Source organism: Marmota monax, unplaced genomic scaffold, assembly GCF_021218885.2.
Source record: "Marmota monax isolate L192 unplaced genomic scaffold, Marmota_monax_Labrador192_F-V1.1 WCK01_AAM20220418_F8-fsc00160, whole genome shotgun sequence".
Taxonomy (NCBI): Eukaryota; Metazoa; Chordata; class Mammalia; order Rodentia; family Sciuridae; genus Marmota; species Marmota monax.
In genome coordinates, this window is record NW_026694183.1 from 1730821 (window position 1) to 1743980 (window position 13160).

At 53.7% G+C, this 13160-nt stretch overlaps 1 protein-coding gene across 2 annotated transcripts in view; it reads left to right on the forward strand.

Moving 5' to 3' along the window:
- Shank1 (SH3 and multiple ankyrin repeat domains 1) overlaps positions 1–13160 on the forward strand; it is a 44337-nt gene that overhangs the window by 22069 nt on the left and 9108 nt on the right. For both annotated transcript variants that reach the window (XM_046466187.2, XM_058586025.1), the window contains 6 exons: positions 3156–3238; positions 3468–3592; positions 4076–4211; positions 4480–4560; positions 5348–5416; positions 5829–5947. In XM_046466187.2, coding sequence (XP_046322143.1) covers positions 3156–3238; positions 3468–3592; positions 4076–4211; positions 4480–4560; positions 5348–5416; positions 5829–5947 — 613 coding nt within the window. The remainder of the gene's footprint in view (positions 1–3155; positions 3239–3467; positions 3593–4075; positions 4212–4479; positions 4561–5347; positions 5417–5828; positions 5948–13160) is intronic.

The window sequence follows — 13160 nt, forward strand, 5'->3', positions numbered from 1 at the left end:
GGGTGAGGAGGAACTGCAAGATGGTATGGAGTGAGGTCAGGGGGAGGGGACAGGGGAGATGAAATACAGAGTTGCAGGAAGCTGAGGGACAAGAGGGCAGTTGAGAAGTTGGCGGGATGGGGGCCACCACAGATAGCAAGGGCCCATGTGACCCAGTCATGAGAACGAGGAGAGAGGTCCCTTATGGGATTTAGAGGTGGGAATTGGGAGGGAAGGACAGAGGGATGCTGTGGTGATCTGGGGGTGTTTGGACACTTAGGGTATATGGATTATTGGGACATACTGCTTGTGGGAAGTTTAAATCATGGCTTCCACATTTTTTTGTAGCTGGTGTGATCTTGAGCAAGTTTTTTCTCTGTGCCTCAGTTTCCTCATCTGTAAGATGGGAACAATAACAGCTAATGCCTCCTAGGACTGATGTTAGGATTAAATGGATAGATAAACATGAAGTGCTTAAAACAGTGGCATTTAGCAGTTTGATACGTGTTACTCGCTGGGTGGTTGGCATAACTTGAGATAAACTTTAGGTGCTGGAGGACATTTCCTGGTGATTTTGTGTATGTGCTCAAGGTATTTGGGTGCAGTGGAGTAGAGGGTATTATTACTGCAGTGGCCCGGGTATTTTCTTGGATATTATTGAATGTTATTCACCCTGTGACTTCAGGCAAGTTACTTAACCTTTGTTTCCTCTGTTCCCTCACCTGCAGAGTGGAAATGGTACTTACATGTACCTCACAGGCTGGTTGTGGGGGGACACGTGAGTGCTTTGCCTGTGAGGGGCTTTATGTACTGCCTGCCCATAGCAAGTGCCTCTGGGTGTATCACAGCATGGGGTTTTACTGATTGTGCTGTGGGACAGAGGATTCTGAGGCTTGTGGATGGAGAGTGAGGACGGTGTGGGGTAAGGGGAAGGTGGGGGAGGGAGGGGTGAGAGGTATGAATGAAGGAAAGAGGTAGTGCTGCTGGTGAGGGATAAAGGGTGCTGATGGGCACTCTTGGCTGCAGGCGGGGCCTGGAGAGCTGGAAAGGATATGGGAGTAGCAAGGACATAAGGCTTGGAGGAGGTTGTCAGGTTGGGGGCGGGGCAAAAGTGGGGATGAGGATGTCACCAAATGCATGGTCAGAAGCAGGCAGCCCTGACCTCAGAACCAACTTCTGCTGACCCTGCCTCCCCACTGTACCTGCGCCCAAGGCTTCTTGGCCCCTTGTCCTTCCTGTTCCCCTCACCTTGCCTCCTTCAGCCCTTCTCTCCCAACAGCAGCTCCATTAGCTGCAAAGGTAGCCAGGCCCTGGGCTGCATAGAAGATCAGGGGGGAGGAAGACATGGTGGGTGTGGTGTGGATGTGTTTATTGGACCAGGGTGAACTCTCCAGCAAGGGCTGCGGCTCAGATGTGTCTGTGTGTACATATGTGCTGTCGAGCACATTAAGGCGCGCTAAGGAGGGTGGAGACAGGCTGGCAGTACACGTGCTGAACACGGTTGCTATGATACAGATGTATAGATTTTACAGTGGAACTCGTGGGGTTCATGGGAGTATACAGGGGTGCCTGTGGGGGTGATGCCAAAATACACTAGAAGCACATTGGGTATTATTGGCATGTGCTGGGATGTGTCAGGGGGTGTGTTATGGGAATACACTGAGATCGGAGTGAGGGGGAAGTTATTATTGGAGCATACTGGGATATGTGGGGGTGTTACTGAAATATACTGGAGTATTCGTGGAGGGCTGTTTTGCTAAATCTGTGGGGGTAGGTAATTGGGGAGCACGCTTGGCTATTATTGGAGTGTGCTGAAGCTGCATGGATGTTACTGGGGTACACTGAGGGGGTCTGGGCCTTGTTGGCATACCTGAGGACGTGAAAGAGGAACAGTGGGGAGGGGCTACAAGGATGCAGTGTCTCCAGCTCCAGTTATTACTGAAGTATGTTTGGGACCAAACAGGTGTGCATTCTGTGGCTCCTAGGTATTCTTGGGGATTCTGAAGGGAGTGGTCTGGGTCCAGGGTGTTTGAGCATTCTTGATGGACCTGGGGGTCTTGGTCTCCCTGGAGGATGAGCTGTGCATTGCTGAGGTATACAGTAGTGATGTTGGAGTTTGGGACAGTGGTCTGAGCAAACCTGCACAGGCAGGGATATAAATGCAAAGTTTTCAGTTTCATTGATATTTACTGGGTTTGTGAGCATTGCCCAAATGTACTGGTGGGACTTGGTGGCTTTCCTGAGGACTGTCAGCATATTCATGGGGAGTTCACATTTTACTAGGGCATACTGATGGCATTCAGGGGATGCACTTGAGATTTACCAAGGCCTAAAGAAAGCCCACTGGAACTTTCTGCAGCGGTGGAAATGTTTTGTGTCAGCACTGTCCTGCATGGTAGTAGCCACCAGCCGCATGTGGCCACTGTGACTGAGGAACTGAATGCTTTTAGTTTTGATTAACTTTCATAAAAATAGTCACATGCAGCCAGTGGCTGCCATATTGGGTAGTACAAAGCAAGTAGAGTCCCACTTGGCTTGGGGACCTCAGGAAGTGTTACTGTAATGTATAGTAACGGAGTTGAGAGGGGGTCTCGTCAAAGGACGTGTCATTGTGACTTAATACCTTGATCCCAGGATGGTGACCTGTGTTCAGGTCCCACTGAACACAGGCTTTTGCCAGGCGCTGTGCCATGCACCATGCATGTTACCCACTCTGAATTCCCTCATGACCCCATCAGGCAGGGTCTGTAATTATCCCCCATTATAGGTGAGGAAACTGAGGCACAAATGGTTAAAGTCATGGGCTCAAGGTCACAGATAGGAAGTGGCTAGCAGGGACCCAAGCTAAGCTCTGCGGGTCTCCGGAGGCTTCTCTCCCCAGCCCTCTGCGTTCCTGGTGCACAGTGGGCCCCGTAACTACTTGCTGAATGGATGGGTGGCTGGATGCATGGATGGATGAATGAGGAAAGAGTGAGTGGGAGAGAGAGCACTCTGGGCTCTGAGGGGGAGGCCTGTCAGGGCTGCTGCCAGCACATGCACACGGAGAGACATCCCAGGAGGTGCCGTGAATCGTCCCGGAGCAGAGCAGGGGCTGGGGCACCGGGTTGCTGGGTGGGGCGCCAGCTCTGTATCTCATGATCCCTTCTCCACCCCCATCCCTCCTGCCTTCCTGCCAGCGATTACATCATTAAGGAGAAGACAGTTTTACTGCAGAAGAAGGACAGTGAGGGGTTTGGGTTCGTGCTCCGGGGGGCCAAGGGTGAGTGCCGGCCGGGGAGGGGCTGGGAGCAGGGCTCTCTGACCCAGGAAGCAGGGCCAGGGTGGGAGGAATGGAAAGAGGAAGGGACCCCACCCCTCCCACCACCCCACCCTGGGGTGCTGGTCCCTCAGCTACGGTGAGGCCTCCGTGACTTGGGTCTGAGCCCCATCCCCTGCTTGGCCTCTCCACCCCCTCCCCTCCGACCCCGCCGGCTCCTCCCTGTCTGCAGCGCAGACCCCCATCGAGGAGTTCACCCCCACCCCGGCCTTCCCGGCGCTGCAGTACCTGGAGTCAGTGGACGAGGGCGGCGTGGCATGGAGGGCTGGACTTCGAATGGGAGACTTCCTCATCGAGGTGAGTCCTGCCACCTCTCTTCCATGGGGCCATGATGACAGGCCCCCAGTCCCCTCATAGTCCACACCAAGATCTGCCTGCCCAACTCCAGAGTCTCCTTTGGCACCAGGCTTCCCAGCTCCCTGGCCACCCCCAGCCACAATTCCCTCTGAGGTCTCTTCTGAAGTGTCTTGAAAGAGTGGCACAGAGCTGTCTCCAACACATGCGCATGCATGTGTGTGTGTATGTGTGTACGCGCGCGCACACACACACACACTTCTGGGGGATGACAAGGGGACCGGGATGAATAGGGTACGCAGAGCCTCCTCCTGGACCCTGAGCCAGGGAGTTCAGGAAGGGGGTAGGGGCCTGGCCAGGGCAGGAATGGTGAGGAGGTTCAGAGGGAGGGGAGAGTGGTGGACGGGGACAGGGCAGGGTAGGAGGCCACTTTGCTGGGATTCTGAAGGTAAAAATGATCCTCCCTCATCCAAACCTGTGCCACAGGTGAATGGGCAGAACGTGGTGAAGGTCGGCCACCGACAGGTGGTAAACATGATCCGCCAAGGGGGCAACACACTGATGGTCAAGGTGGTGATGGTCACCAGGCACCCGGACATGGATGAAGCTGTCCATAAGAAAGGTACTTCGCACACCTGCATGGCAAGGCCTGGGCATCTCAGATACCAGATCAAGACCCTCAGGAGCCTTCATGGCTGGTCCCCACCACCCAAGGCCTGCACTTTCCCAAGGCTGCTTGTTCATGACCCTTCTGGGGGCAAAAGGAGGCAGGGAGGGCTCAGCATGCCGGAGGTGCTGTTCTCTAGCTCTGGGAGCAGTGTGGTGGCAGGAAGTCATGGGGTCTTGTCCCCATGGTTCTGATGACTCCCACCCCCACGTCGCCTTTTCAGCACCCCAGCAGGCTAAGCGGCTCCCGCCCCCAGCCATCTCCCTTCGTTCCAAGTCTATGACCTCAGAGCTGGAGGAAATGGGTGAGCCTGAGGGGCTGCTGGGGCTGAGGGCCAGGGAGGGGTGGGGAGGGGGCTGGACGGTCCCTCGAGTTTGTTAGTGTTGTTAGTGATCAGGGTCCTCGTCCTCCTTCTGTTCCCCAATCTATGGGCCAGACTCGGTGGCCTGCCTGTGTGTCGCTGAGAGAACACGTTCCCCTGTCCTCTTGTATCTCTGTTTCTCTGTCGGGATCTCTCTTAGGGTCTATATGTGTCCCGCTCTCTGCGGGTCGCTCTTTCTTTCCTTCAGGCCTCCCTACATCAGTGCCACCTCGCCCCCACCCCATTCTCTCTCTCTCTCCTTCCACTGGCTCCCCCCAAATCCCAATAACACGGGAGAGCGAACCCCTCCTTCCAGACAGGGCCCATTGGACCCAGGGGGGTCCCGTTTCCGCCGTCAGGGGCGGGTCGGGCAGCTGACCACCCGCCACCCGGGGCCCTGAGGGAGGGGGGCGTTCCAGAGAGGGGGCTCTCGCCTCCCCCTGAAGTCCTAACTCTTGGCTCCTCTACTGCCTCTCCCCCGGGCTAGTCTCCCCTTGGAAGAAGAAGAGTGGTGAGTGGGTACAGGACTGGCGGGAGGGCCCCTGTCTCCCGATCCCGCCGGTGGACTCGCCCCTCCCTGACCCCCGGCCCCTCACTGCCCCCACTCGCGCTTGCGCAGCCGCTGGCCACGCCCGCCGGCCTGCACCTGCTAGCCACGCCCACGGGCCGAGCCTGCTCCGCCCCGTCCGCTGGGGCGCCCTTGGGCTTCATCCGTCTCTTTTGCCCACAGAGTACGAGCAGCAGCCTGCGCCAGTGCCCAGCATGGAGAAAAAGCGGACCGTGTATCAGATGGCTCTCAGTAAGATGACCAGCTCTGCTCCGGGTCTGCCCGCGTGCCCCACCCCTCGGCCCTGCTGGGCGCCACGTTCACTCTTTCTCCCCGCGCCCTTCAGCCACTTCCACTTAGCGCGTGTCTTGTACCCCAGCCATGCCACGATCTCACCCCTTCCCTCTGTCTGCCGCCCGCCCCCTCCCCTGAGGGCTCTCCTACTCTCTGCCTCACTCTTTCCCATCGCTGGGCCCTGCCTACTGCGGACAGAGGTGTCTCCCAGCAGGACTACCGGTGCGCGGGGTGGAGGATAGCAGCCCTTTTCTGGTTCCTTCACAACGGTGTTCGGGCTTCCCCCACACACGCGCCAGCTCTGCCTTTGTGGCGGGGTCTGAGCAAACTTCATCTCTCGGTCTACCCACCCACCTTTGCCTCTGTCTAGACAAACTGGACGAAATCTTGGCGGCAGCTCAACAGACCATCAGTGCAAGCGAGAGTCCTGGGCCTGGTGGCCTGGCGTCCCTGGGCAAGCACCGGCCCAAAGGCTTCTTTGCCACCGAGGTAGGCAGCCTGGGGTGGGGAGGAAACAGCGGGGTGCACGTGCCGCCCTGGAGCCCCTTTCTTCTCGCCTTCCAAAAGGCTTCCTGACTGCCTGTGCTTCATGCCAGCCCTGGAGGGACATCACTTCCTGGGTCCCCTCCTTTCTCCCCACTTTGCTGGCTCCCTTTCTCTCGGCCCGTCCTCTTTCCCCTCATTCTCCCGCAGATCCAGTCTCTCATAGCCTCGCTCTACTGGCCACTCCTGCTCCTCATGTTAGTTCTCTTGTCCTGCCTCTCTCTGCTCCTCGGGGGTCTCAGGGAAGGCAGAATGATATCATAGATGGAGATCCTGGCATAACAGCTGCTCAACAAGTGGTAGTTGTTGAAATATTAATCATTAAGCCGGGCACGGTGCTACACACTTGTAGTCCCAGCCACTTGGGAGACTGAGGTTGGAGGATTGCTTGAGCCCAGGGGATCAAGGCCAGCCTGGTCAACACAGTGAGCCCTCATCTCCAAAAACATATGTATGAATTATTATTTTTGTCCCTTCTCTGCAGCCTTTCCCCACTAGAAGGTGACCTCTGGAAGGTGGCTGTTGATCAGTTTGGGATGCTGTTTTTGGCAAAGATGATCTCATTTGTTCCTTAGAATCACCCTGTGCGGTACATACGCTTATTAGCCCATTTACAGAAGCTGAGGCTCAGAGAAGGGGACAGGATTCCAACCCAGGAAGTCAGGCCCTAGACTCATAGTCCAGTCTCAGCCTGGATTCTTCTGGAAGAACCCTGCTGGCTTCTCCCTGGCTGTGTACTCTCTGAGATGTGCCTTTGACACCAATGTCCCCCCACCCCCAGATCTGACAGTACCTCACCCCACCCTCCACCAGTCACCTCCTGAGGCCACCCACTGCCTTAACTCTCCCTGAGCCCTCCTCCTTCTCTGCCCAGGTCCTGTCCTCTGGTCACACCTACCATCTGGTGGCCAAGGGGCCATTTACTCTAGAGCTGGGTTCCTTGGCTTTTAGGGGCCATGGTCCCCTTTGGCAGGCTGATCAGTTGTCTCAGAATAATGCTTATAGATGCAAAATATGTACAATTAAAAAAAGGACAGTTACACCAAAATAGTAATCAAATTTTTTATTATTACTTTCTTCTTTTGCAGTACAAGAAATTGAACCCAGGGGTACTATACCACGGAGCTACATCCCTAGCTCCTTTTATTTTGAGACAGAGGGTCTCCCTAAGTTGCCCAGGCTGGCCTCAAACTTGTGATCCTTCTGCCCCAGCCTCCTGAACTGCAGGGATTACAGGCATGCACCACCATGCCTGGCTTAAAATATTTTTAAAAGGCAAAATTTGTGATATCGTAATATTGGTCCCATTTTGTCAACACAAGATCTGGTGGTGGATCTTAACTACTCTAATTTCAAAATCATGAGGAGCATAAACACTATTTTGAGAACTGCGTACCACTGTGATGGGATATGGAAATGCCTGTGATTTCTACTGGGCATGTAGGCGCTGGTCTTGCTGAGACTAGCAGAGTTTGTTGCCTACATCCTTAATTGAGGAAGAGTTGAATATTCACTGGAGGATGTAAAAATAAAGACTTGTAGTTTATTCCTGTCTAAGTGCACAGTTGTGCCTGAAGTCTACCCACAGCCTCCCCAAGGGTTAGGCCGCATCCTATAGAGGGTCTCATACTTTCACGAGATTCAAGAACTGGTGGCCAATTTTGCCCCAGGACTCCTGGAATTTCTGTCCAGTTTAGAGGCAGTACGTCTTTAGCCACTTCTCAGAGCTTGGGGGAGTGCCTGTAAGCAACAGGCCCTGTCTTTATGCCCTTTTCCAAAGAAGTTTGAAATCCCTGCAGCTGTGAGTCTATCTTCCATGCTCACCTCCCCACAAGTTCAAAAGTTCAAAAGTGCATGGTCAAGCGGAGCGTAGGCACGGTGGCACATGCCAGTAATCCCAGCGGCTCAGGAGGCTGAAGCAGGAGGGTCACAAATTCAAAGCCAGCCTCAGCAATTTAGCAAGGCACTAAGCAATTTAGTGAGAACCTGTGTCAAAATAAAAACAGAAAGGGCTGGGGATGTGGCTCAGTGGTTAAGCACCCCTGGGTTCAATCCCTGGTGCAAAAACAAAACAAAACGTGGCCATGAAAGTCAGGGAGATGTGACTTCAAATCCTGACTTCCTTGGCTAACTATATCATTTTGGATTATGCTACTTAATTTCTGGGCATCTCACTTTCCTGCTCTGTAAAATGGGGTGAAAGATGACTGTATTGCTTTTTAGGAGAATTAAAGGAGCCCAACTCCTCACGTAGCAGGTTCTCAACAAATAGTGGCCTCCCTAGAGCCCAGCTCTTCCTCCCTCTTCTCAGAGATGCTTTTCTATCACCTTCTGATCTGGAGCAAATCATCTCCCCACTTCCCAAAACTTTCACTCTGGGGTTTTTGAAATTTCGCATCCAGCTCTGAGTTGCACAGATTCCTGGGCCATCATCTGGGAGCATCAGCCAGAATCTAGTCCACCTCTTTTTTTTTTTTTAATTAATTCTCTCTACCACTTACTGGTTCAATCCTCTTCCAGCCTGAGCTTGAAGACAAAGAGCTCTTGTCTTCAGAGCTCATCACCTCCTGTTTTCTATGTGTGGACAGGCTTCCAGAAAGTTCTTCCTTATATGAGGCCCAAATCTACTCCCTCTGGGCTCCTAGCTTTTTGTCACTGTTTTCTCTGTCTGTGGTCTTCTCTCCTCACCCTCTGGTACCATCTGGTACCAGCAAACTTCTCTCAGGGCAGGAGGGAAGGGCAGGAGAGAGAGAAAGCATCCCCATTTAACAGAGGATGAATAGAGGGCCTCAGAGATTTGAATTTGCTGGCCTTGGATCTCTCATCCAATGTATGTTCAATCAGAGCCGAGGTCCAAGTCCTCTTGACACACACCAGGGTTTCTTGGATCCTCAGTAATTGAGGATTCTATATTTGCAAACTCACCTGCTCACTAAAATTTAATTGGACCCCCAAATCAATATCTGTGGGTCTTTCTGTGATTCATCATGGACATGGACAGAGTCGCAAAATTTTCAAGTCACCCAACATGCGTGCTCCTGACTAAGGTGGACTAAGCCAGCGCTCTGCCCAGTGCACACCCCTGTAGACTGGCACCCTAGAGTCACTGATTTCATACCATGGATTTTTTTTTCATCTTTGTGCCTTTTGTTTGGCGATTTCAGTGTTTGAAATGTCCCCCAAGTATAGTTCTGAAATGCCACCTAGTATTTCTGAGTGCAGGAAGGCCGTGATGTGCCTTATGGAGACGAGCTTTCTCAGGCATGAGTTGTGGTGCTGCTGGCGGTGAGTTTAATGCCAATCCACAAACTATATTAAGTAAGGTATGTCTCTACAGGAACACATACAAACAAGGTGACGTACTGACAGGTTGACAAAAATGCAAATTGACTTTACAGACCCTAACTACCACAGATAACCAGAATTGTTTGTGTTCGGGGCCTGATGGCTCTGGGTTGCGGGACCTGTCCTGTGCGTTGTAGGATGTCTGGCAGCGTCCCTGGAAGATCCTCCAGGACTGCCTCCAGTCCACCACTGTCCCCAGAGATGACCCACTGTTGCCGGTTGGGCAAAGCCACCTCTGGTTGAGCACCACTGCCTCACCATTCTGAGGCTAAAAGAGTCTCAGCCTCAATGGACTCCGATCCTGTTCCCTCCCCCACTCATTCAGGATTTGCTGGTGGGCTGGCACGTGACGGCTTTTCTTTCCTCAGGCTTCCTTTCCTCCCTTTCCTTCCAGAGGCATCCCAGCCTCTGCTCTCTCTGAATGTTCTTCCCTGTGAATCTGCCCCAGGTGTTTCCCTTGGTTCGCAGACCCCAGAAATTCTGTAATTCACCTGTTAGGTGAATGTGCATTTAAATCCTTCTAACTTCATGTGCCACTTTTGGCCACATTACTTCATTTCTCTGCATCTCAACTTCCTCTTCTGTTACATGGGGTCAGAGCTGACCTTGCCCATTCTGATGAGGCTTAATGGAGGGTAACTCTAGCATGGCAAGGTGTTGATGAGAGACCCCACTGTGACTCGTGAATATCAGATTAGTGAAAGTAAATCTTACTTTCATTCATTCAGCAAATACATGGAGCCTCCAGGAAGTGCCCTGAAGCCCCAGTGTGGGGGCCACACTGTGAACTTGGTTACAGGAGAGACAAAATCCCGAGCCTTGAACTAGTCATCTGAGCTCCAAAGACCACCCAGCTGGGCTCAGCCACCAGCCAGTAATGAAACCAGATGCCCACCTGCTCTCTCCCCCTAGAAGTGAAGCTCATGGCGTTCGCCTGATTTCTTCTCTGAGTCCTCCTGTTGCTCCTTGTCCAGGAGTCCAGGAGCCTGTGGCCATCTGCCCAGTAGAACCTCTGTTTCTTTTCTCACTCCCTGGATCTGTCCCTGGGTCCTCTCTAAAGCTCCTCTTATGTGGGGCTCTCTGCCCCTCTCTGCTCCACCCCACCTGCCAACCTCATCTTTCCTGCTCCGGCAGCCAATATGGAGGCTTCTGCATCTCACTGGCCTCTCGAATTTCTGGGAGTTATTCTCCTCTCTATCTCCACCTCTGCTTCTCTCCCTCTTCATCCTTCGTGTGGACCCCTCTGTGTCTGTACTAGAGGCAGCACTCGGGCCTTGAGAGGTTTCAATTCCCCAGGACATTGTTACACTCAGCCTAAGGGGTGGGGAGGGAGACCCACGGCTGCAGTGGGGGCACAGAGCCCAGGCAGATCAAGGCCAAGGCCCAGGCCATGTCTCCTCCGAGGGATCTGCTGTTCGCCTGTCTGTCCTTCTGCATGGCTTTCACTTTCTTGAACACTGTCTCTGCTCTCTGGTCCCCCCAGTCTCTGTATGGGTGCTAGTTTAAGCCTTTCTCTCAACTTAAGGTTCTCCCTCTAATTATATTCATCACTCTGGGCTAGTGGCCTGGAACTGCCCCAGCCCTCCCCGCCTCCAGGCCTACCAGGCTCGCCCCTCTGGGCCCCTCTTTCTCCCTGTTGCATTTCATTTCCCCTCCTGTCCCCCAGTCTTTCCCGCCCTTCTGAGCCCCCACCTCCCTCTCTGCCCCCATCTGCCCCTCCATCTCCATTCCGGGCCCTCCCACACCCATGGTTCTGCCTCCTTTACCCCTCTCAGGAGCTGTATCCTCTTTCCCAGCCCCTTGGCAGCCTGCGCCCCAGCAGGAGGACTCACACTCTGCCACGGGGCACCCTCCCCCAGGCCACGGGAGAGCTGGACCCTCGGGCCGACTCCTTCTAAGGAGGATCTTGCCCGGCAGCCAGTGACGTCACGGGCCGCTGGCGCACTCTGATTGGCTGCCGCCCTGCGCGGGAGAGGATGCCCTGGGCTTGGTGATGGAGGTGGGCTGCCACATCTGGAAGCCAGTTCTCCCTGCAGGCTGTCAGACCCAGACCGACGCCTCCAACGGTACAATGTCTCCGCCGGACACCTCTGAAACGGACCCTTCTTTTATCTTCTTCTCTCCTTCCTCTAACACCTTGAAGGGTCTTTCACTGATCTTCACCCTCTTCAGCCAGGAACACTCTGGGCTCTCACCCTGAAGCTTATCGGTCGCCCTGACTGCCTGGGCATCACTCCAAACAGTTCCCAGCTGCTCTCACCCGACCCCCATCTCCCTGACCCCACTAGTCCCCTGGCTCTTCCGGGCCCTTCCCCACCCTCCTGCCTCCTGCCTCCTGCCCTCCTCCCCTGCCTTCCACCTCCACAGCCCCACGTCTGCTTCAGCTTCCTCCCCTCTCTTTCCACCTGTATTTGATCTTGGCTCTCCCACCACCCTGGTCTGCTTTCTCCAATACCTCTTTAATCTTCTCATTCACCGGCTGATCTAGGACAAAATCCTTGTCCCCTCTGATCCACAGCCTCTTTCATGATCATCAGAACAGCCTCATTGACCCCAGATCAGGAGTTTGAGGGCTTAGGGGGACCTGTGTAGAAAGCAGCTGGCCAGTGGCTCACACAAAGATGTCCCCTTCACCTGCCCCTCCTCTTTCTCTGCACCTCTGAATAATACCTTTACCATTCACAGGGTTCTGTTCCCTGAGACAGACAGCTGCAGGAAAGGACGGGAAACCAAGCAGGGCCTTTGGCAGGAGAAGAAGTTTGAGCAAGGTTGAGAGACTTGGGTGGCTGAGACCACTCAGTGGAGAACAGAGGAGGGGAAGTGGTCACAGCTCGGAAGACACCGTCCTGTGCCCTTTGGGAGCTGGCGCTATGCTGTTTGATGGGATGTTCAGAAGGACAGGACTGTTTTGCCCTCAGGGTTCACTCACATCTTGTCAGTGGGTCTTGTATGGCCTCCAAACAATTCTGCATTTTATACGTATTTATTGAGCACCCACTGCTAGGGTCTGAGGTTGTAGGAGTAAACCAGTCAAGTGAGGTCACTTCCTTCAGAGAACTTACACGTGCGGGGTGGGATGGGGCAGAATTGGGTTCTGCTGTATGTGAGAGAAATTTCCAGATTACCGTGGTTTGGCAAGGTAAATACTCATGTCTCTTTCATGTTAGAGAAGTCTGGGGTAGGGATTCCCAGGAAGATGGCAGCCTTCATGGTAAGGGAGACCTGGGGTTCTTCTCACTTTCTGCTCCGGTATCTTAGCTTTGCTTCTGCCTGCAAAGCAGCTGTAGAGCCCAAGAGGGCTGCTGGAGCTCTAGCTGTTGCACCAGCAATTCCAAGTAACAGGAACTTTGCAGGGTTGAAAGGCAGAAAGGCAAGAAAGGGCACCTTGCTGCCTCTTGGGTTATGGCTAAAGAGGCGTCCCAGAAGTGACATACACCTCCACTTACCTTCATCAACCCATTATATTTTACTGACTGATTTTGTTTATGGCTTGCCTGCCCTTCATGTGGCTGGAACATTTGTCGAATTTGCTGCATCTGCAGCATTCACATCAGCCCTGGCATGAGGAGGTGCTCAGTAAATATTTGTAGAATGAATGAGACAAACACAGAATCAGGACCAATGCAGGAAGGCAGTGCAGTGACGGGTGACCCAGACCTTAGGAAGGTCTGGGCTCTACTGCACCAGGGCCACCAGGGCGGTCCAGTCGAATTTCCTGTGATGATGGGAATGTGCCACATCTGTGCCACCCAGCATGGTAGCCACCAGTAGCCAGTGCCATAGAGAGACTGAAATTTACATCTAAATGGTCAAT